At 36.2% G+C, this 25,330-nt stretch overlaps 2 protein-coding genes across 2 annotated transcripts; one reads left to right on the top strand and one right to left on the bottom strand.

Moving 5' to 3' along the window:
- Nucleotides 1–99: 99 nt before the first annotated feature.
- LOC110711562 (putative disease resistance protein RGA3) lies at nt 100–24,954 on the bottom strand. The gene is made up of 7 exons (XM_021889973.1): nt 24,105–24,954; nt 13,428–14,882; nt 10,982–12,339; nt 10,006–10,063; nt 8,475–8,574; nt 1,285–2,536; nt 100–1,066 (listed from the first exon to the last, which is right to left on the bottom strand). The coding sequence occupies exons 1-7, from the start codon at nt 24,194–24,196 to the stop codon at nt 390–392; spliced, it is 4,992 nt and encodes a 1,663-aa protein (XP_021745665.1). The 5' UTR covers nt 24,197–24,954; the 3' UTR covers nt 100–389.
- Nucleotides 8,172–10,166, top strand: LOC110711656 (putative disease resistance protein RGA3). The gene is made up of 2 exons (XM_021890074.1): nt 8,172–9,937; nt 10,075–10,166. The coding sequence occupies exons 1-2, from the start codon at nt 8,446–8,448 to the stop codon at nt 10,116–10,118; spliced, it is 1,536 nt and encodes a 511-aa protein (XP_021745766.1). The 5' UTR covers nt 8,172–8,445; the 3' UTR covers nt 10,119–10,166.
- Nucleotides 24,955–25,330: the final 376 nt, after the last annotated feature.

Genomic DNA, 25,330 nt, shown 5'->3' with positions numbered 1-25,330 from the left:
CGCATTGTTCTATTTTGGCTTTGTGTAGAATCTTACTATGCAGTTTGTATTGTAATTAAACTAGAAAAATGTTACCTTTCATAAAAACCCTTTGGCGATTTTGGACTTCCCTCTCCACGAGTATAGATCCATGGTATAAGATCTGATTTTGTTTTCATATATACATCAGATTCATAGCTAAAAAAACAGACCCAACAAGACTGATCTGGATGTTACTGCTGTTTTACAAAGTTAACATGCTGTAAAATTTGCAAAGATTGCATCCCCAACATCCACTGAAGTCAATTTCAAATAAACCATGAAAGGTAAAATTTGACTTGTTAAACTACGATACATACTGCATAATAGTTGGACAGTGGATCATTTATTGAAACCCTGTATCTTTCTGATTAGCGAGAGGATATGCCTTCGAAGTCTATCCATATGCTGCCAACATGCTCTATCTTATGCCAATCTTCACCATCAGGTTTTGAGCAGCTGTGCTTGAGCAAGGGACAGTCTTCAATCAACAACTCTTCTACTGACGCAGGCAAGCGTCCCTCTGGCAGGGACTGGAGCAAGGGACAATTACTTATCTCCAAATGTTGGAGCGAATGCATGTCTGAAAGGCTGCAAATTGTAACCAATTGCGGGCAATCCTTCAATTCTAGTTTAAGAAGGGATGGAAAGTCGCTTTTATGCACATCTTTCCATTCTTCCAAAGAAAGCAAGGAGATTAGTGCAAACTTTTTTAATTTTGGGAATGCAACTTTATCATCAATTCCATCATTGTGTTCAATAATTCTGCAGAATTGATCATCAATGACTCTTATGCCTGTTGATCCATCTATGGTGAGAAATTTTAGCGAGGGTAGGCGCCCTAGAGGAGGTAAAACCCGGCAATTTTCACACTTCAAGAGGGTAATGCTCACGAGGTTGGAAAAAGAAGGATCACTAAACCAACTTGGGAATTTGGAACCTCCATAACAGAGTACCTTGAAGTATTTGAGGTCTGTGTGCGGCCGCAGGCACTCAATAACCTCGTTGTCAACTCTGCTGATTTTCTGTCCACTTGAGCTCCAGGCTCCTCAGCTGTACCTTGGTGCTTAGGTCTGCTTCCCTGGCTTCCATTGAGCTTGCAACATTCTGAAGCTTTGTAAGGCGGAGCTCATTTAAGCCATCAAGGTTCTTGAGCTCAGCTATTCCGCAACTTAACTCACAGCCAATGACGAATGGCGACAATGTACAAAGGCGAGTAAGTGCACCAAGGCCAGGGGGGCATACAGTGCAAGTAGGTATGGACACCAAGATGGAGATGTTGAAGCTTTTCTAATCTAGTTGTATCTTTAGGCAGTGTAATTAGACCGCAACAATTTTTGAGTTTTAGAGTTTGCAGTTCCTTAAGGTGGCATACGGTTTCAGGCAAGTTTTTAACGAGGGTCTCAGAGAGATCAAAATAGCGCAAGCCCCTTACATGGCCTATCGAACATGGCAGCTCTGTAATTTTAGTACAGCTCAAATTCAGAATCTGCAGGTGCTTCAATGAGGTGAAAAAATCATAAGGTACATGGTTTACGCAAGACCGGTGACCGTTAAGGAACCAAAGTGTCCTCAGGTTTATGAATTTTTCCAACACTGGAATAACATTGGATGGAAAACTCCACATTGTTACATGCTCAAATTTTGATTTTTCGCAACAGAGTGAATCAAGGGGGACATCAAGATCGATCTTGAGATGGGTCCTTTCCGAATTTGTGACATGGTTAGGTACCAAATCAGTTACCTTGTACCACAGCTTTCCAGTTGTTTCATCATACCTTGAAGGATAGAGATATCCCTCGCTTTGGTATACTTCGAACGAGGAAGCAATGGAAGCAAGAGATGCATCTGCAAAAAGACCAGCAGCCTGACCAAGCTGGATCCATGTATCCCTCTTGATTTCATGATCCTCGGGGAAGAGGCTCAAATAATGCAAGAACGGAGAATCAAACAACAGAGTTAAAGTTGTTTGGTTTGATGATGAAATTTGGTCAAGTACAGAGGGCTCCTTAGGCAAGCAGTCTATAAAGAACAGATCAGTGGCACGTTGGCGATAAAATGTCACTGAATCACCAACAGTTAGGCCCTTTGCCTGTGCAAATTGGAGCCAACCTTTGCCAAATTTGTATTTGTAATCAGACTGATCTTCAGAGAACTCCAAATAAAATCCCCACACTTTTTTACTTTGAATGTCAATGAACAGCACATGGCCAGACCTATCTTGCTCAGCGAGGAAGATACTGCCGTACTCATCTGCTAAAGAACAAAAACCCGTAGTATCCTGTTTCTGAAGCTCCTTACAGAACAAAAGTTCAAGTTGTGCAGGCTTCTTGATGCTTTCTTGTTGACTGCTACTCCCCCTATCCCTGCTAGAACGCTCCATTATTCGATGTCTTCTATGTGCACCGGAGTCCATCTGGATCGAAGTTGATAGATCGATGATTGGACAGTTGTTCTGGTGCTTCTTTTGTGTAGAGTTGAAAAATGAAAGGCCAGCTAGAGATAAGAAAACATGCTCCTGTTAGTCCTATGTATGTTGTCAAATATAATGTTAATTTGTTACACAGTATTTTTTTTTTCTTTTTTTTCAAACAATCCATATACTTAATTGCATATTCTTAGGAATTATGGCCTTGAACATCATCCCTAAAGACATTGTCAACACTAATTATAAGGTTCTTAATCATACACAAATACAAAAAAAAAATAAAAATGTATGCAATCAAGAAGTATTCAATATATAAACATAATTATCAAATATCATTATCATACCTAGCTAGAAAAATTTCTAATATCACTATCATATTATTCATATCAATGAAATAATATAAGCATAATACATCTTGAAAGGGATCTTAGCTATTAATTAGAAAGATACCAGGAAGAACTAGGCAAGCTTGACGTGGCAGCCATGAAGTCATTGAAAAAGCCAAGTATTATCGCCAATTTGGAAAATTTGTTAGATGGACCTTTATGTTCAATTCCTTTATTAAAATTGGCAAAAAAACCTTTTATAGGGGGCTTTATGATATGTATTTGTTAGAATTTGATTTATAATCCAGTACAGTAGTATAAAATATAAGTATTGTAGGACTTCAAATAAAAATGGATTATCATTTGTTTAGAAGAAGAGTTACATCATACTCCTTACTAAATGTTGACTTAGTTTTCATGATGTAAAAATACAAGTTAACAATGGCCTAAAATTTTCGTTTTTCCTTTTTATTTAATTTGTTTTAATGTCCATCAAATTTCTGTGAACTAAATGATAGATCTTTTACTACCATAACAAATTATTCCTAATTGATATCACAGCTAGCTAGATATCAAATTATCAATATGGCCATAGAATTGGTTGGCGGCGTATTTGCAACTAACGTTGTCCAAGAGTTAATTGACACCATCAAGTCTTTTGCTCATGATCAGTACCACCACGTATTATCAGACCTGGAGATCAAGCTGAAAAATCTGGAGATGAGCTACACAAAAGTTCAGTTAGCGCGGGATCACATAGATGGACGTGAGCTGGTAAACAGCCATAAACACCAAATTTGGGTTGGTGATGCAATGACAAATTGTTACAACTTTGAAGACTTGATGGTAGATTTCGCGCTTAAGACTAGGGAGATGGAAGGTGCCTTGTCTTTCTTGCAAAATTGGTGTATGTCTCAAGAGATGGTGAACCTGCAGTATAATTTAGATTTATTGTCAATAGCAGCAGCGAATAGGCCTCCTAAATCTCTAGCTAGGATGCTGGATGTTACACCAGACATTGATGTGGACTTCAAAAGGATGCGCGACAAGGTAGAGATTGTTGAATTTTTAATGGATGCTACTAATAATAGAAGCTGCAGCAGTAGCAGTAGTAGCAGCGATAACAATCAATGCAAGAACATCATTTTGCGATAGAGAGCATGTTTGGGCTAGGAAAAACGTGCCTTGCTCATGTTATCATGGACGATTTAGGCATTCAACAAGGTTTTGACCACAGATTTGGGTTTCTATATCGGGGGGATTTGATGTGAAAAAGGTCTTGAGTTCGGTGATAGTCCAAGCTTCTCCAGAAACAGAAAAGATCATTCAGGAGCAAGGGAAGCCGCCGCAGCAGAGATTGTTCAGAGACTTGTCTAAGCGAGCAAAAGTGTTAATTGTTCTAGACGACTTGTACAATTTTCCAGATCCACAAGAATGGGAGGTCTTTGAATCATTCCTCTTCAATTCCCCCTTAATGTTCGGTGTCATCATCACTACTCGTAATCCTGAAGTTACCCGGTTAGTTACTTCTCTTAGTACTGTTCCTATGATTGCCTATCATTTGAAAAGGCTATCAACAGAGAACATCCAATCTATCATCCTACCTAATTCTTTGAAAGCGATATCACTTAAGGTAGCCGAAAATCTCTGCAAAGGCTTACTGTTGGTGGCCAATATCATCAGACTTCATATCTCCTCTGTGTCCGAGGACAGATGGTCGTCTATTCAGCTAAGTGATTTATGGGATATGCCCAAACTTAGGGAACAACTTTTCCCATCAATTGAGCTGAATTATACAAATCTGTCTCGAAGTCTAAGGAATTGTTTCTGTTATCTCTCTCTTTTCCCTGTAGACTTCCACTTTCATAAGGAAGATCTGGTACGATACTGGATGTCAGAAGGTTTCATTGAGCAAGAATGTCCAGGGAACACTTATGGTCATGCACGCTTAGAAGAAATTGGAAACGATTGGTTTCACGAGCTGCTATCACGGTCTACAATCATCTAAGACCGTGAACTACAAGTTTACAAAATGCATGAATTTATCCATCGATATGCTCAAGAAGTCAGTTCTTACATTTATTTTCAGTTTAACAAAAAAGTTGATACGTATTGGTCCTCTTTGAACCATAACAGACACTCTTCGATGTTGTATGTTTGCTTTCGTAGAGCACGACATGTATCTTTTGATTTAAAAAAGATTGCATCTTCAATATTAAAGGAAATGGAAAAATCTTGCAAGGGTCTCCGAACACTAGTCTCGTTACATGAGGGTACAAAACTCGCTAAACTCAGTTATGGACTGCTTTGCAAACTACAAACCTTGAGAGTACTTAATTTGAGTAAAACCGACATCAAAGAGCTACCTGGATCGATTGGAAATTTGAAACTTCTACGCCTCCTGGATGTGTCGTCGACAGAAATTGATAAGTTACCATCGTCCATTACCAAGCTTAATGGACTAGAAGTCCTTAAATTGACTGGTTGTTACATACTTGAATTGCCTAAAGATACCACAAAGTTGGCCAACCTATTGCATCTTGAGGCAGATATTAAAACTTTGTGGCGTATGCCTCCTAACATTGGAAAGCTATCTAATCTCCAAACGCTTCCTGCGTTTGTTGTGGGTGATGAAGATGGGTGTCGAATAACAGAATTAAAGGGTATGAGACAACTTCGAGGTTCACTTTGCCTTACAAATTTAGAAAGAGTCGAAGGTGAAGATGAAGCCAAGGAAGCTAAGATGAACAACAAGCAATTCATTAGAAGGTTGGAACTCGAATGGAATAACTATCGAAATGATCAACTACAAGATGATGAAGTCATAGCCGGACTTACACCACATGAAAATTTGGAAGAATTGCAAATAATTGGATTTGGTGGTTCTGTCTTTCCGAATTGGATCAGCTCGATAAGCAAGCTGACGGCCATCCACCTCCAACGGTGTTATGAATGTAACATATTAACTCCACTACACAATCTTCCGTGCCTTAAAAACCTTCATATACAGGAACTGCGCCGCGTAACATACATGAGCTTTCATTCTTTTAACAAGGCAGTAGAGGAAGAAGTGTGTTTCCCATCATTGGAGTCGTTAACAGTTGAAGACATGGCAAGGCTTGAACAATGGGATCCAGCAATGAAAATGCCTCGCCTTTGCGATCTCAAGATCGTGGATTGTCACAAGTTGAGATCTCTACCTGCACTAGATGAGTTCGTTACTTCCTTAACTAATCTGGTCTCTGTAACAGTTGATCATTGAAGTAAATGCAGAGATAGGAAGTAGATGTTATCGGATCGTTGGTGGTGACTGGAAGAAGATCCAATATGTTCCCAAGGTATTCATTGATGGAAGAATGTAAGACACCGAAAACATATAATTTAATGGAGATGTACTCTGTATATTCAATGTCAATGAACCACTGTTATTCGAATCATCAGATTAGTTGGCAGTTCATATTCAAGTATGGAATTAGAAAACAAAATTTTAGAAGAATCCAATTGCAATGTACTGTAATTAATAAATACTTGTACATAGTATATACATATATATAATGTAATTGTTTTAAAAATAAAAAAAGGAAATAATGTAATTGGATCCAAAAAAAATGAAATTTAAATGTAACATTTCTTTATTCTCTTATATCACAAGCAAATAAATTAATAAAACCCAAACTTGATATATTAAGATCTAAGTTTGTCTAGATCCTTTCAGTTTAGAGCTGAATAACACGAGCCTAACTAGCTCGCTAGCTTGATCCAGGCTGATGTTTTGAGGTGCAGCCCGAACCATGATTACGTTGATTTTGGGGTAGATCAAATTTTGAATTTTGCATCCCAAAAACAATCAATATGCAAGTAGCTGGTCCAATTCATATACTATGCACCATTCTCGGCTTCTTAATCTTTTCATGGAGTGCATTGCTTGTGTTCTTATATCGTTTGTTTTTTAACAGGGAATATGACTGAATTGTTGCAAGCACAAGTGACGTTTTTCTTCTGTCATTGATCAAGAACTTGGAGTAAGACACCTTAAAATTCTATATATATATTTTTTGAATAGTAAAATAATTTATTAATAAAAAGTCATACGACATCTACAAAAGAGATTCAGCTTTAACAAATACTAAGATATTGAAATTTTTATATGACATTATTGACATATGATCATTGAATAGGTCATGCTTTCATTGCATTATTATAAATTTATAGATGACATGTTTACAAAGCCTAAGCATTTTTTGATACTTGCACGTCTATTATTAGTACTTAAATATTCTTCCATTTATTTTTTAAATTATAGATCACATTTGACTTTTGTGTAAAAATAAAAAAAAGCATGCGGATGTAGTTTATGCATAGAAGGCACTCAAGGCCTTTTCGAACTCGTACTGTTCAGGAAATAGAGTGCAAAGTAATGGAGCTTATAAATCACAGGAACTCTGACTTACCTAGGGTGGTGGTGGTAAGTTACTTCCCACGATTTATGGGAATTTCTAATTCGTGGGAATTCTGACTTTCCCCATTTTCTCAATTTTATGCTAACCAAACAACGACCTATACTACCACTTTGTGGAAATTCTGATTTTTCCCACTATTTCCTACCAACCAAACAAGTTGTAAGAGTTCATTGCAGCCTTGCAAGTAAAGCTGTCACATTATAAAGCTAAGAGTGAGGGATAGCTCAAGTGGTTAGAGCTTCTTTCTCGGACCCATAAAATTTTGGGATTGATTCTCATCACCTGCCCTTGTGACTCTCTAAACACCAAAAAATGACTTTGGGGTAAGTTTTGGGAGGGAAGTAACTTCATTTTTTTTTTACAAGAGGGAAGAAACTTCATTGAAAGTCCTAGTTGGGTGATAGAAAAAATACACTTTGAATAATTAATTGGCATACGAAATATAATATTCCAATTTTTTCGAAATTGACTAATACCTACTTTTTTTTTTTTTGGAAAGGTTGACTAGTACCTACTTAAAATTGACTTAAGCTATTTTTTTTTTCTTTTTAAATTAATAATTTTATGGAAATTAAAATTACTTAACGGGCCCGTCAACACAGATGGCCACAAATTTATAGATGCCCCTTTATCTCAGCTTTTATTTTATTATTATTATTACCCCGACTTGTCGGTTTGTCGTGAATTCTAAAATTAAATTTTATCATTTATTTTACATTTAATAAATTTGAGTAATCCTTATAACACTAACCGACTAACCCCTACAACATTGATCAACTAACTCTTACAATACTAACGAAGTAATCCCTATAACACTGATCGAGTACCCCTATAATACTGACAAAGTAATCTTATAATGACACATATAAGAAGTTTTTTTAAACAAATAAATAAATAACAAGGTGCACATTGTTGCTCAATGCAAGGATAAGAGGACTATGGTTAAAATTTGACAAAAAAAAAGAAGCTCTGCATAGACTTGTCAAATGCTTTTCTCTCTTCTATTTTTCTTCCCTCTATATTATGTTCTTAAACTATTTTCATATGTAGGAATTACATTAATTATCTTATACAATAACTTATATTACTTCCTTGTGTTGAAATTTTATTTCTTTGAAATTGTTTAATTATCTTATACTATAATAAAATCATTTTTCTTCCTGTGAAAAAAAAGTTTATCCTTTTATCTATCCCCTGAGTTTCTCGCCCTGTCATGGAATCCATGGATAGATCCGATATTACCTCCATGAGAAAGCAATCATTGCTGCCAACAGGGAAAAATGAGTATCTCAAGTCCAAAACAAATGCACAACCTAAACTGAAAGGCACCAATAAGATTTTCCTGCCACAAAGCAAAATCTTAAACGTACATCCTCAATTCATTGAAGTTGAACCTTCACAATTTAGATCAGTGGTTCAACGACTAACTGGGCGATCGACCGGCAACATTGAGGAAGAAACCGATCAAGTCATGCCAGAGATTTTTAAAAAGAGCAAAGCTTATGAAGATATGTTCTACTGTGTTAGAACCTTTAAGAAGCTGGAGTGTCCAGGAGATGTCTCTCAAGAATGCTTAGACTGCTTGGTGTATTGCAGTCTTTTTCCAAAGGATTATGAGATTGATCGCGACACGTTGTTACAGTTGTGGATGGCTGAGGGTCTGATCGAGGAAGAACCTATGGAAGAAATCGCAGCTTCATATGTTAAAGTTCTTTGTGAACATGGAGGGTATATTTCCTTGTTAAGAGAAGACGACGGTACTGGGAAGATATGGTACAGGGTAAACAGTATTGAAATTCCTGAAAAATTTCTTAAAACTTCCAGAATCAGTCCTCCTAGGCTGATTTCTGAAGACCCTACTAGTGTTTTGGCTGTTGCCGAAACAGACTGTATTCATGTAACTCTGCAGCGTCTACTCCCAAAAGATTTTCAGGCTCTAGGAAGATATTCTAAAATTAGGACGATCTTGCTGTTGGGGAAAAATAAGAGTAATGTCAAAAGCGTTCCTTATGATTTCTTCATGTCATTGCAGCATCTGCACGCTTTGGATTTAAGCAGGACGAAAGTATCAGAGCTGCCGAGTTCTTTAGGTAACGCTAGATGTCTGCGTTATCTTGACCTCTCTGAAACACTTATTAAGCGGTTGCCTGAAACCATTGAGTTCCTTCAAAATTTGCAAACACTGAAGCTTCAAAATTGTCCTTGCCTTGTTGCTTTACCAAAATCTACCAAGAGGCTTACATGCCTTAGACATCTTGATCTTGGTACTCTTCGCCCCATGCCTTCCATGCCAGCTGGGATGGGGGCACTATCATGCCTTCGCACTTTGTCAGAGTTCATTGTAGGTAAAGAACATGGTTGCCGCATTACAGAGCTCAGAAACATGAATGACCTTGGGGGTAAGTTTTGTCTTTCAAAACTCGAGAACGTTGCTTTCCCAAAAGAAGCTAAGGAGGCAAACCTCGGCTATAAGAAACGACTCATGTACTTAGAGCTTCGATGGACTGATGATGAGCACCAAGATTGGATTGGAGCCGAATATAAGGTCATGAAGTGTCTACAGCCACACACAAACCTCCAAGACCTTCGGATACTTTGTTATGGAGGTTCAACATTTCCATGTTGGATAGGCCACCCATCTTTTGGTAATCTCACAAAAATTACCATCTTCAAATGTGCAAGCTGTCAAGTCCTGCCATCATTAGGTCAGCTACCTTCACTTGAATCACTCAGCTTAATTGAATTAATTGGAGTTAAAATCATCGATTTTCACTTTCGGAGAGACAAGCTCATTGCTGCTGCTGATAACGAAAACCAGTTTGTTGCATTCCCTGCACTGCAGAAATTAGAGATCAATTCAATGCTGAATTTAGAAAAATGGAGTGACATAGAAAAAATGGACTTTCCTTGTCTCAGAACATTTTCAATCAAGAATTGTCCTAAATTGGTTGCTCTGTGTGAGCTGACAAACATCAGAGCACTAAAACATTTGGAATTAAACCAATGCACCCAGCTCACATCACTGCCAAATGGAGAATTGCCTGCTTCACTTGAAATAGTGGTAATTGAAAAGTGTCCCTTGTTTAACTTCAGTTTTTTTTCCATAGAGGAAAAACAAGATTGGGTTAAGAGTCAGCATAGTCCCAATTCAGCCATATATCAACGCGAAACAGAAATGGGAAGGTCTTGACCCTCCAGCCTCCACAGTGAGTGGCTACTCTTGGTCTCGGGCTGTGGGAGTGATAGCTGATTCATAAATTGTAAAATAGATCTATATAGTTTTTTTTTTTTTTTTTTTTTTTTTTTTTTTTTTTTTTTTTTCATTTTAAATTCAATTATTTATTTTTGTAATTTTTTCATCAAACAACTATCCTCCAATTATACATGGATGCGATGCTGAATTTTGGGTATTATATGATTTAGATCAGATACATATATATATTTTGCATATTATTTGCAGAAAGGTTTCTGAAACATCAGTTCAAATCACAAATTGGATTTTTAAATTTATTTACATAATCCTACCAGTGATTGATAGTTTGAAGAGAGAAATTCTAAGCCTCTAATAGCTTGAGTCATTTATGACTCTAATGATGCCAGTTGGTATTAAATTGTGCCAACAAAAGCAAAGATGGATTTAAAAATTTAAAGTATCATGCATTCTTAGAAAAAACTCAACAAAAAAGTCTCAAAATGACTTCCAATTACAATTCTTAGAAAAAACTCAACAAAAAAAGCCTTAGTTCAACCGGCCAGTGTCTGTATGCGCACAAAATCAACCAATACCTTACGTACGGCCTTGATCTTTTCCCAGTCACCCTGTCCCGGTAAGCAACGTTGTTTCAACAAATCGCATTGTACAATAATCAATGTTTCCATTGACAAAGGAAAACCTCCCTCCGGTAGTGCCTGCAATACAGGGCAGTAACTTATTTCCAACTTCACTAAGGAACAAAGTAAGTGTAGTGAAGGAAGGACACTCAGATTTGGACAATCTGTGATGTTAAGTTCACCAAGGCAAGGCATTTGAGTCGCTTGCAACCCTTCCCACCTTTTAAGTGACATCATATCTTGGAATTTCAGTGACTCTAACGATGGAAATGCTGCAACCCCGCCTCCTGAAAATCGATTGTCAATGTATTCTATACAATGCATTTCCTCGATAAGTAGAGTCTTGAGATGTTGAAGTTGCCCAAGTGCGGGCAAGATGGTACATTGATCACATCTTAGCAAGTAAATGCTAGTTAGGGTACACTCACGACTACTGATCCAACTTGGAAATTGGGTACCACTATATCCTGTTATTTGCAACTCTTCTAAATTTTCATGGGGTATAAAGCCACTGAGGATCCTTTCTGACTGATTGGCTAAGTACTTGTTCCATTCAAGCTCTACCCTTTTAAGAAATGGTTTGTTTCGCAACAATTCTTCCTTAGCATCAACCTCACTAACATTTTCAAGGTTCGTGACACAAATTGATCCTTGGAGGTACTTCATATCCTTCAACTCTGTAACTTTATACCCATTCTTTCTTCCCACAATGAATGCAGGAAGAGTACAAAGATTAGTTAGCTTCCCTATGCTGGGAGGCATAGAACTCAAACTCTTTATGTCAACTTCTAGATGCAGTAGATGAACCAGCTTTCTCATTTTTTTGGGCAATTGGAGAAGCAGAGGGCATTGATCAGCTTTGAGAAATTGCAGCATATATAAGTCAGTTGTAGATGTGGGAAATTCTTGGATATTTGTGTTGGAGACATCAAGGAGCCGAAGATGTTTCAATTTTCCCATCGACTCTGGGAGCTCACTAATATCTGTTCCACTCAAGTTGAGTACTCGTAAGGATTGTAATTTGAGGAAAAGGGTGTAACTCAGTTGGCCAATACTTAGGTGCTCACGTAGAGAAAGAATTGTCCTAAGGCCCTCAGAATATCTTTCTATATCCCTCCATATTCGCATGGGAATACTTGGACTAAGCAAAGACAGATGCCGAGAATTTCTATATTGAGTAGTGACACCATAACTTGAATCGCCATTGACGTTGCCTGATGAACAAGCACCAACAAATTGTTCATCTAGCTGAAGATACATGCCAGAGCCTATCAACCAGGGGCGGAGCTAGAAGGGGACGAGTGGGGACACTTGTCCCCCCATTTTCAAAAAAAAAAATTAAAAAAAAAATTAAAAAAAAAAAATCGCTGGATGTGAACGCTAGAACGGATGAAACGAAGAACTGAAGAAGCACTGCTCCATCTTCACTCGAGTACTCGACCATTACTCCAGTAGATCGACCGCCGTCGGCTTTCCGTTCTTCGCTGATGTGCTGCGACGCTGCCTCAGTCATCACCAGCCACTCAGCCAGTCCAGCCTCTAGTAGTCAGTACTTAGTAGATTGACCGTCCTCGGTGGCTCGGTTAGTTGGTCCTCTGTCCTCACCAGTCACCACTTCACCAACTGCGCGCTGCCTAACCGTCCGACCGTCGGGCCTCGGCCGTCTTCGCTGCATCACATCCATCAATGGTATGTCTTGTTAGCCCTAATTCGAAATCCCCAATTTGAAATCCCCAATTGTTAACCCTAATTTTCAGATTTTAGTTGAATTATTGTTAATTTTAATTGCAATTTTTGTTGAATTTTAATTTTAATTACAATTTTAATCTTAGGTTTTTTTATTATGCAATGATATGGATTGTGGAAATTGATATATATTTTTCAATTTAATTAGGAAATGTCAAATGATTCACCTAATTCAAACAAATCCAAGGCTACTAGAAAACAACCTGATCTTCGACAATTCATGTTTAAAAGAAAGAAACTCCATGAAAATGAGTCCAATAACTCCCCTTCATTTAGCTCCCCTCAAAGTCAAGAAAATGATATGGAAATGGGTGGTTCAAGTCACTTTTATTGAGAAGGATATCTTCTTACAAGTTTCCGATGAAAAAATTATTGATCGCTTTCAAAATATGAGGACTCGAAGGATGAAAGTGTAATTTTAATTGAATGTTTATGTAATTTTTTTTCATCATTTTGACTTGTATGACTAAGTATTTTTACATTTTGAAATTATAAAATTAAGTATTAACCAATATGTGTGTTTGAGTTTTTTTTTTCGTTAAGATTTTTGTCAAATTATATTATATTCATAATTTGTCCCCCCAATTTGAAAATCCTGGCTCCGCCACTGCTATCAACTGAGCATAACGGTGGATTAAATCATGCATTCTGTAGATCTTAGGATCTTGGTCAAAAGGGTGGTATATTTGAAGGATGGATTGGGACAACACAGTGTCGAAGTAATAATTCCCAAGTTCTTCAAAAACTGAATACTCAGAGCAATCAGAATATTGGAACCCTGCAACTTGAGGTTTAACATAGCCCTCAGCCAACCATAACCGAACCAAATCATCCTTTGTATAATCATACACTAGAGGGAAGAGAGAAAAGTAAGGGTAACAATTTTTCAAAAAGATTGAAAAATCAGAATAATTCAACTTTAAAGTCGGAAAGATAAGTTCTCTGAATTCTGGCATGGTCCACAAGTCTTTAGACAGCTTGCTTGGCCAACTATGGTCTTCTTTTAAGGAGAGTTGGTGCCCAATAACATTTGCCACCAATGGCAAGCCCTTGCAAAACTTCTGTGCTATCTGAACTGCGATTACCTCTGACATTCTTCTCCCACAAAACATTCGCTTGTTGACACCAGACAAAACTGCTTTTTTCTCTATGATAGAACCACAATCCTCATCAGACATTTGTTGCAAGTGGTAGGAAGCAGAGGTGATACTGCTAAGAGAGGTAATTGTAGTGGCAACTTTTGGGTTGCGAGTGGTAATTAGAATGCCAAATCCACAGGATGGATTTAGGAGCAGAGATTGAAAGTCTTCCCAATCTTGAGACTTCCTAAAACTACACAAGTCGTCCAACACAATGAGAACCCTTCTTTCCTTGCATAATCCCAGAAACAGCCGTGCATATTGCTGCTCCGGAGGAGAGAGACTTGAGTTGACTTCTTGGGTTTGCTCAAGCTGCAGGTTTAGGATTATTGAGCACAAAACCTTCATCAAATTAAAATCCCCCGAGACTGAAACCCATAATTTGTGGTCAAAGTAATGTTGGATTCTTGAATCATTCTTGACCACATGAGCTAGTGTTGTTTTGCCCACCCCAAACATCCCTGCTATCACAACTACACTGCTGTTGCTAGGATGCAGGAGCCGTTGGATGATATTTTCTTTATCTTGCTTTCTTCGAAAGCTATCATTATCAGGTGCAATCATCGGCTCTTTGTCTATACGGAGGTATGTCTTATCACTGACTCCATGACTTCTTGGAGTAAACTGATCTGATACATTTGTCAAGGAATTCAGTTTATTCTGCAGTTCACGGAGTTTAGAAGACATACCCCACCTTGTCCAGTAAGACCGGATAAATCCAGCATCCCCCTTCTTCCTAAACATCTCAAATTTGAGACATTCAGTAAAATCTTCAACCTCATAACAAGCTCTCCTGATATCCGCTACCCAATCCTGGTGTAGCTTGCTCGATACAAGGTCCCACCCATCTACATTATCAAGCAAGGAGTGGGCTTTTACATAAGTTGCCTCAAGATTTTTGAGCTCTTCCTCCACATCAAAAGAATATGCAAGATGTTATTTTAGATGAACTACTACAAGAGGGGGGGTGAATGGTAGTAGGTTCCAATCGCGAAACTTATGCGGAAATTAAAAACAAAACGTAAAGGAACTTAAAGCACAAAGCAAGTTTTACGAGGAAACCATCCAGTGCCTAACTGGAAGTAAAACCTCGGCCCTATTGGGACTTATAAACAAATTCCACTATAATAGGCAACTCTCCTAGTACAACCTATTACACAGACCTTTGCTTTGCAAGTTCCGCCACGGACACTTGACTCTATGATAGGACACTTCCTACCAGACCTAAGACACTTCTCAGGACCCTTTTTCTCCCTTTACCCAGGAAACTTCCTAGGTGACCCAAGACACTTCTCAGGTTCCTTTCACTCACTGTGCACTCACAGCTACCACTCGAATTTTACCAGATTTCAAACTCATACACAAGCGTGAATTTAAGAGAATTCACAATCTCACCCCAAAATACAAAACACTCAAAACCCTTTTTCCCATTACAAGATCTCATCGAATATCCCTAAATACATATCTATGAATAAAGAGATAAAACTAATATGTTGAACACTCAAGATCTGTCTGGAACTCACTAGACGTACTGTAACCAAAAACCTGATAGGAACTTTGACCAGGAGGACTGACTTAGCTTCGTGGTGAAGGATAAAACCATTAAGCACGACCACTACACTTCGTCAGCCTCAACTTTGAATGAATGCATATGAGCATATTTATAGTACACTCGAATTATTCATTTCATCTTGAAAAAGATAGATTTTCTGAAAAGATAAGTTTAAAAGATATTTTCTAAAAATCAGTTTTCCGAAAATATATCTTTTTGTTAAGAATAAAAACTGTCAATAATAATAAGATAAACTTAGCATAAAATCAGATTTTATTCAAAACTTATCTTTTTGTTTAAAATACTTTTTAAACAATCTTATCTTTTTCCAAAAGGGATTTATTAGAAGATAAATATCTTTATTCAGTAAAACCAAATCCCTAAAAGATATGCACGTATAAGGTAAATATATATATCATTAAAACCGACTTTTAACGACGTTCATACTTAAGTTCCTATTAGGTTCCTGAACTCTGACAGTCTCTGAGTTCCTGACAAGTCAGTTACTCTAATTTCATTGACTGTTTGGAATTCACCTTGGTTCTATATAGACTTGTTCCAGACCGACTTTTATGTCCAACATACTTACATGAATCCTAGAGCAATATACTTCTATTTCTCTGTCTTCATGTTGCTTCTCTGAAACTCTTGTTCTGGAATCCTGTAGTCTTGATATATTCTGGATCTTAGGGTTTTCCCCAGCATTACACCGAAACCAGGTCGTTACAACCCGTTTTGAAGTTCCTGTTAAGAAACTTCTGGAAGTTCCATTTCTGGAACTCTTCTTCTAAATTTACTTGTATCCTCATGGATCCTCTAAAGTTCCTCTGTTTCAATTCCTACTTCAGCCCTCAACGCTTACTGAACCTGCAAACATCACAACACTTATGAAGCTAACATATGTAAACACATGTTTACATAGTTACCTTCATGGTCCCTTAGCCATCATCATGCTTATCAACCATAACACTTATCGTTGTTCTTGTTCCTCTATTGCTTATCCTATATTGCTCAAGTTCCTTACATATATACCTGTCATTACTCAGGTTCCTTGTATCCTGTTCCAAGCATAATTTGCTTTTTCTATGCACAACTTAACATACACGTTAGATAGATAATCATCATTAGTTTATAATCATCAAAACCTAATTGCTCAACAATTTCCCCCTTTTTGATGATGACAAACTATTGATGCTCATCACATATTAAAGGATAATCGTTGTACATTTATTCCCCCTTAGTTTTTCAAGGAAATAACATTTAAACAAGTTAAGAACATACACAAGAACTTAATAGTTAGGAACTTAGCAATACACATCATTTATCAATATATAAATACTTTCAACAATCATGATGTAATAACTTTAGACTTAATTACTGCATACCATAAGCATCATACATATTCTTCCCCCTTTTGTCATTATCAAAAAGGGTATTGTTCCACACGTTTGTTTTTCGTAAATTATATGCACTTAAAGTCATATGTCACACCTACCACCATATAATAAGTAAGTATATACTAGTTAAACACTTGTTGTTCCTAAAAGCCTCAAGGTACTCACTTTTCAAACACGGATACCATTTCCACACTAACTTCCAACTCACAATCCAAAGGCCCAACTTCAAAACCCTTAATTGAACTTGACAAATAAGAAGTTAAAATTCAAGTAAAGATCAGAGCTAAAAAGTTAGAAATGGATTGCATGAATAGACCAATTAAAGCGCAAGCTTAAAGGATATATAAAGAAGCATATGGAACAAAATAAGTAGAGGGAACGTGAAGTGGAATTTGTGCTCTTCGTTTAAACCTTTTGAGATGAGAACCGCCACATTGTACTTTATCTCAAACTCTTGAATCTCCTATTGAACACAACACATATTCATCTTGCCAATTGATAACCAAGTTCCCTTACCTTAACCACCAACTTCTTTGAGGAACATTCTCCATACTGGAACTTAAATAGATTTCAGTTTCATCATAATCAAGTTCCTTCGTCGTTTATTATTGTTCCTTCACTAGCTCACCAAGTATACGAGTACACGACATCAACATAGTCAACATTCTTCATATATAGATACCCAGGAAATTAAATATTTGATCACCCTTTTTCCTTTTCTTTCTCTTTTTTTTTTTATTTTTTTTTAAAGGGTGTCATTATACAAATTTTGCATGCTTTCCTGGAATAACACATTTTAAATCAATGAAGATATTACTCACTCATACACTTGAGTTCCACAACCAGATCTGAACCATTTTGATTTCTTGGTTCCTACCTTATTCCCCCTGAGTCCCTTACCATTCTTCTTCCTTTATCTTCAACTTCCTCCTCAACATATAATCACCATTTTTTATGTTTCATCAAATCATTAAAAATCATAAAAAGATGATCAACAAACTTAGAGCACATGGGAATTAAGAATAAGAAGTAAAAGTGTGTGAACGGAAAGAGGAAATTGAATTGGGTGAATAAGAATCTTCAATTTTCTAAATATAAGACAATTAGAGTATATGCAACACAGACACACAACTTAGAGTTGTAGAATAATGTTGCGATCGAAGATATATGGTGTGGATGCTTGAAAGTTGACTAAAAGATAGGTTAGTTCCCTCTGAAATTTAAACAAGTGAGTTACAAACGGTCTGGGAACTTACCTGTCTTGTTCCACCAAAGTTTCTTCCATTGTTCCTTTGGCAACTTAGGAACTTCGTGTTTGACAGCACCCATAGTTCTATTAAGAGACCTCTAATACTATTAGGCAAGTGAGTATGTCTTTTACAACACAAGAACTAAGTGTGACACATAAACAATAAGCGCACATTCTTTACTTTATGTTTAACATGCATAGGAACCCCAACTTGACATAACTTAAGGGAAAAATACTTTATACTCATGTTATATTTCATCGAGTCTTGTTCCATTAAGCAATAAACAAGAATATGATAAGTCAAGACACAACCATAAGAGAATCAATTCACAAATTCACATATTGCATCCATACCAAAGATATATCAATCCAATTCATCTAATGCCGACATGTGAAAGGAACTTATATCTTATATAGTCTCATATCAATAAAGATGTAACTATTAATACATAGGTTGATATGATGGCTTACCTTGGAGTTCTTGAAGTGGTTATTCTGTTCCTTGATGATTTCGAATCTAATATGAACTTCCACTTCTAACACAAGTTCCATTGTCAGTGGTTAATGCTTAAAAATATATTTTCTTATCATAGATTAGCAAAAATCAATGCACAATGTCTCGTTAGTTGTACCAAAAATATAATTAATGTAAGTAAGTACAACTAATAACTCAATCCATCTTGAAAACAAAAATTGATAATTTTAAAGCTCAATTTTCAAGAAGGAACTTGGATAGCAATCTATCCTAGAGTATGTTCCACATAGACATCTATAACAAAATGTTATACAAAAGACATCCAAGACATCCATGTGGTACAACTCTAATCCCATATAAACAACAAGATAAAATAATGTTCAATTACCTTCAAGTCTAGCTACACGAGCAATAAGTTCCTTAAAAACAATACATACCTTTGTATTGGTTGTTTCCTTTAAGAACCAACCTAGCTTTGTTCCATTCACGTGCCTTACTCAACAAGCTTTTTCCAGAACACCCTTTTTGATCTCCGACCCTTTTTAGGTGTTCTAGAATAGGTTTAGAATGTAATACACACCTTCTTCCTTTTAAGCTCATCGAGTTCCTGTTGCACATCTAATCTTCAAGCTACATCCTCAAATCCTTCAATGTCGTGAGGCTCGGCCTTGGTTACATATGCATATAAGACACTTTAGTTCCATAGTTTGTTGAGATATTGCTGGTCAGAACAAATATTATCTCAGCTCTGGAACTTCGTTGGAACTTGCTTTCTTATATTGAGTTCATTGAACTTTGCTGCATGAGTTGGAACTTAACATCTAAAAGTTCCTCAACATATGTAGCTATCCCTTGCTGTTATTCTTAGTGACATATTTCTTTACTAGGAACTCAGTTAGTTCTACAGTAACTTGTGAGTTCATCTTTATAACCTGTTTGATGGGAACAAACCTGTTAGTCTCAAAATATGTTCACTTATGGCACATTAAACATGATAGTGTCAACTCTATATGTTTTACTAGTCTAGGCGTTTATGGATAAATCGCCTTGGTACTTCTATCATCAAACATCCCTAAGTAGAACATAGGGTGTCTTGTTCATCAAAGATCTATTGCTTCAGTGTTGATGATGTAGCCAGAGACATTGAAAACTATTCTAAAGAACCTGAAAAGACCATTAGTATATAATTTTGTTCTCTTCTTGTCTTTCATGATTCAAAATTGGAAACTTGTTGACAATCCTGTGTTCCTGCAACAAACACTAAACATGACTGGAACTAGGTTCCATTGTTAGATCTATAATCTCATAAGTGATGAATACTTAGCCACATACCCTGTGATAGAAAAGACTTTCAATAAACAGTTCATCATCTCTTCTATTAAGAAAAGAAACCAAGTATTCATTTGCTTTCATTACTTATAAACAAGACATCTCTTTCAATTAGTCTCTACATATCACATGGTAAACATATCCATATCACTAAGATCCAATGGATTAGTGTTGCTTACCATCTACCTGATGTTGAAAGAGAATGTAACATGTGTTTCATTCTCATGCTTCTCGATCTTAACCTGTTTGGAACTTACATGTACATATACCTATTATCGAGTTCCTACTAGGTTTATCAAGCATGAAAAGATTAACATGTTCACAGTTTGAAGCATAGAGGTATCTCATCTTCAATAAAACCTAGAAATGTCAGGTTGTTGTTAGGAATCACCTTGAGATCCACAAATGATGTGTTCCCTTTTTGACTCCCTTCATATGTGACATTTCCACTCTTTATTGATGATGTCATTTTGAAGCCATAAAACAACTAGAGTTACAAGCAATTGAAAACCAGAATGTGCATTAAAAACTTGACAAGAAAAATATTCACAATGGGATAGGAACTTGACTTACTAACTTCCTGTTATGTAGAAATTTTACCTTTCGTGTTAGTATTATAAGTCAAAGTTCTTCCATTGCAGGTTTATAGCAAGAGATACCTTGATTTGGCTATCATCATCTCTTTTGGATCCTCGCTGTCGAGATAATGCAAGTTCCCTCCTATTATAAACCTTCAACTCTTCCATGTTCCTTTTGACATAAAGTTGGAACATGTCCTTCTGGTCCTTTAGACCGTTGTATCTTGGGTAGAGGAACGTGTTGATTTAATCTCAAATTCTTCAACACCTTGTCAAAGTCCCTCATATTATCATTCAAAAGATATAACCTGAAAGTTCACAACCCAAGAGATTCCTTTGTGCCTTTAAAATGTCAGTAGGTTAGTCAAAAGAGGTAGATAAAACCTAAAGCATAAAAGTGTTAAAACATAAAGTTCCTGTAAGAATACTCCCTTTTAGATGTCGTTCCATCAACAAAATGATGAATCTCCAACACGCAGTCAAAGATAATCATCTTAACTCATTATCCTTCATAAGAGTCTGCTACAGGAATTAATGCTTTGTTCCAAATAAGAACTTAACTGGAACTTGAACAAGAATCTTTACAGGAACGTATACGCTAACTCCTATAGCACCTTGATATAGAAGCTTTGTTATTCCTGTATCCCTAATTCGTTTTATCATTCCAAGTTCACCAAGTTCCAACCAATTTAAGCACTGAGCTCCTAATGGAACAAACTTTTACGCACCAATTTGTCTCAATGGACAAACCTACAAAACAATGATTAATAACTTGCACAAAGCTAGAAGAGAAGTTAGTTTGTCATGATATACATTATAAACATCCAAACAACTTCTCTTTTCATCCATTCACAAATAACCTTCATAAGATTAGGGAATTGAATTTCAATTGGAATTTGTGAAGGATTAATACATACCAAAAGAACATGACCAATATTTACAGAGAGATGTATAGGCAACTTACACACTTATTCATGTTGTCGATTCACCTACTACAAACCTCTTATAAAGGCTTTCTAGTGAGAGGAATTTGCACATAATTGCTTATATACAAACAACCAAAGTTCATCATTATTAATAAGTTGTCTCCACTCACTTAGCCTGCAAAATCAGTCATCTTTTGGCTTTGGTTACCCAATTTATATTGGGTACTTTCATGTTAGTAATAGACATTAATAATCCATAATTAAAACAACTACGGTTAAACCAACTATCTTTACTAACAATAAACATCATGTGTCTACATAATAAATATTCAGAAAAACACATACACATGATAAGGTCATTCTTTGGAAAATATTCAAAATATACGTTCATTACCTTGCCCAAAGAATTAAGTTTCCATACAGGGATAATCCAGGTTCCAAGAGACCAAATATGCATAATTCTACATAATACGTTCCTTGAACTATTTCCAGTAAACCGATTCTTTAAAAATAAATCAATTTGTAAATCTGACAAATACTTTTCACTCTATAAATCAAATTTGAGGTTACACAAAATTGATTTGCAAACTTTCAAAACAAAATCCAAAATTTAACTAGAAATACTACAAGGAACTTGTACACATAATGTCATGCATATAATCAAGACTTCAAAGACGAGACACTTACCTCAAAGATGTTCATCTTTGAATCACATCTGCTTCACAAGCAGACTTTGGTCTTCACGTGGTATTCGGAACGTTCTAGGGTTGAGTTCCATTCACTGCATTCCTTGTAGATATCCATCCTAGCCTGGAACTTGCTCCTCGGGGTTACCCGGTTTATCAAGAGCACCCGCTCTGATACCAATTGTTATTTTAGATGAACTACTACAAGAGGGGGGGTGAATGGTAGTAGGTTCCAATCGCGAAACTTATGCGGAAATTAAAAACAAAACGTAAAGGAACTTAAAGCACAAAGCAAGTTTTACGAGGAAACCATCCAGTGCCTAACTGGAAGTAAAACCTCGGCCCTATTGGGACTTATAAACAAATTCCACTATAATAGGCAACTCTCCTAGTACAACCTATTACACAGACCTTTGCTTTGCAAGTTCCGCCACGGACACTTGACTCTATGATAGGACACTTCCTACCAGACCTAAGACACTTCTCAGGACCCTTTTTCTCCCTTTACCCAGGAAACTTCCTAGGTGACCCAAGACACTTCTCAGGTTCCTTTCACTCACTGTGCACTCACAGCTACCACTCGAATTTTACCAGATTTCAAACTCATACACAAGCGTGAATTTAAGAGAATTCACAATCTCACCCCAAAATACAAAACACTCAAAACCCTTTTTCCCATTACAAGATCTCATCGAATATCCCTAAATACATATCTATGAATAAAGAGATAAAACTAATATGTTGAACACTCAAGATCTGTCTGGAACTCACTAGACGTACTGTAACCAAAAACCTGATAGGAACTTTGACCAGGAGGACTGACTTAGCTTCGTGGTGAAGGATAAAACCATTAAGCACGACCACTACACTTCGTCAGCCTCAACTTTGAATGAATGCATATGAGCATATTTATAGTACACTCGAATTATTCATTTCATCTTGAAAAAGATAGATTTTCTGAAAAGATAAGTTTAAAAGATATTTTCTAAAAATCAGTTTTCCGAAAATATATCTTTTTGTTAAGAATAAAAACTGTCAATAATAATAAGATAAACTTAGCATAAAATCAGATTTTATTCAAAACTTATCTTTTTGTTTAAAATACTTTTTAAACAATCTTATCTTTTTCCAAAAGGGATTTATTAGAAGATAAATATCTTTATTCAGTAAAACCAAATCCCTAAAAGATATGCACGTATAAGGTAAATATATATATCATTAAAACCGACTTTTAACGACGTTCATACTTAAGTTCCTATTAGGTTCCTGAACTCTGACAGTCTCTGAGTTCCTGACAAGTCAGTTACTCTAATTTCATTGACTGTTTGGAATTCACCTTGGTTCTATATAGACTTGTTCCAGACCGACTTTTATGTCCAACATACTTACATGAATCCTAGAGCAATATACTTCTATTTCTCTGTCTTCATGTTGCTTCTCTGAAACTCTTGTTCTGGAATCCTGTAGTCTTGATATATTCTGGATCTTAGGGTTTTCCCCAGCATTACACCGAAACCAGGTCGTTACAACCCGTTTTGAAGTTCCTGTTAAGAAACTTCTGGAAGTTCCATTTCTGGAACTCTTCTTCTAAATTTACTTGTATCCTCATGGATCCTCTAAAGTTCCTCTGTTTCAATTCCTACTTCAGCCCTCAACGCTTACTGAACCTGCAAACATCACAACACTTATGAAGCTAACATATGTAAACACATGTTTACATAGTTACCTTCATGGTCCCTTAGCCATCATCATGCTTATCAACCATAACACTTATCGTTGTTCTTGTTCCTCTATTGCTTATCCTATATTGCTCAAGTTCCTTACATATATACCTGTCATTACTCAGGTTCCTTGTATCCTGTTCCAAGCATAATTTGCTTTTTCTATGCACAACTTAACATACACGTTAGATAGATAATCATCATTAGTTTATAATCATCAAAACCTAATTGCTCAACACAAGAGCAATTGTATCAGAAGCTGAAGCTTTGATCCTATCTACTAGCTCTTGTAGTAATGATGACACGACGAACCCAGAAACAAATTCTAATGCCATTATTACGAAAAAATTAAGAGTGAGATGGTTTATTTCACAGAAAGAGAGGCAAGAGAAATGGCTAACTACCCTTGGGATGCTCTCATTTGTGGTGGGAACTCATGAATTTTGGAGCAAGTAAAGGAAAAAGATAGGAACTTTCGGCACAAAAGTCTTTACCTTCTTTAAGAAACTGAAAATGACTAGCAATTACAGCAATAGTCTCTGAGAAAATTAAATGCGGACTTTTGGATCTTTATACACTTGTTTATACCATTGCCATTATTTTATTTTTGGTTTAATCAATTTTATTTTTTTTCTACTTATATATTTTTAAGCGAATCTCTTACAATTACTTAATATTTCGGTGTATTCTTATCCATCAGAATGATTTATAGAATCAAATTTGAATAGTAAAAAAAAATGTTTTTTTTTTTTTTCCTTTTTTGTTTCTCATTGATTACATGTTCCTTTTAACTCTTGTCAACTTTCCAATTGTCTGTTACTTCTATATAATATACTGTACTATATTTTGCATATCAACCAAATGACTATTGTCTAATAGTGTTTCCTTGTTTATTACCTTTCAATATTGTCTATCCAATAAATAAGTAGCTACGAAAGATAAGAAATCCTGTATTTCTAAATAGCCTATATAAAGCCATTGGCCCCACAATAATCAAACTGACCACAAATAACTAATTAACAGACTTGATTAATAAAAACTTGGTGATATAGAACTAATAACTGGTGCAAAAGAGTGACTCTGTGACTCAGCATGTAAAGAAAAAATTAATTGAATCTATGTATTGAATCTATATATTGAATCTATAAATTATATTGAAACAAATTTAATTGAATCTATAGTATTCTGTTGTATACTCAGAAAGACATACCTAAGGTTGAATCACCACAACAGTACTGTGAACTAGTCTGTTTTTGCACCTTCAGTAATCAGTATCAACGTTGTTTTCTGAACGAAGCACCCATGTCAAACATATTAGAACACCACATCATACCGAATTTGATATATTGATCACATTACTGGTGGAAAATTTACCGGGGTTTCTCCTTTCCCTGATATATAGGAGATTCTTGCCATGATCCAATATCAGATTGTACTGTAAGACAAAAGGTAGAAATCATGGAGGTTCT

Source organism: Chenopodium quinoa, unplaced genomic scaffold (genome assembly GCF_001683475.1).
Source record: "Chenopodium quinoa cultivar QQ74 unplaced genomic scaffold, ASM168347v1, whole genome shotgun sequence".
In the NCBI taxonomy this organism is placed as follows: Eukaryota; Viridiplantae; Streptophyta; class Magnoliopsida; order Caryophyllales; family Amaranthaceae; genus Chenopodium; species Chenopodium quinoa.
This window is presented reverse-complemented; position numbering and strand designations above follow the sequence as displayed.

Excerpts from the sequence above, each read along its gene's own strand:
- LOC110711656 (XM_021890074.1), top strand. The coding sequence starts at position 8,446 with ATGGAATCCATGGATAGATCCGATATTACCTCCATGAGAAAGCAATCA. Across the intron at positions 9,938-10,074 it reads TCAAGTCCTGCCATCATTAG|AAATTAGAGATCAATTCAAT; the intron begins GTCAGCTACCTT and ends CCTGCACTGCAG.
- LOC110711562 (XM_021889973.1), bottom strand. The coding sequence starts at position 24,196 with ATGGCATTAGAATTTGTTTCTGGGTTCGTCGTGTCATCATTACTACAA. Across the intron at positions 14,883-24,104 it reads TCAGCTTCTGATACAATTGC|TCTTGCATATTCTTTTGATG; the intron begins TCTTGTGTTGAG and ends TCTAAAATAACA. Across the intron at positions 8,575-10,005 it reads ATGAGCTTGTCTCTCCGAAA|GAAAATCTTATTGGTGCCTT; the intron begins GTGAAAATCGAT and ends GCTTTGTGGCAG.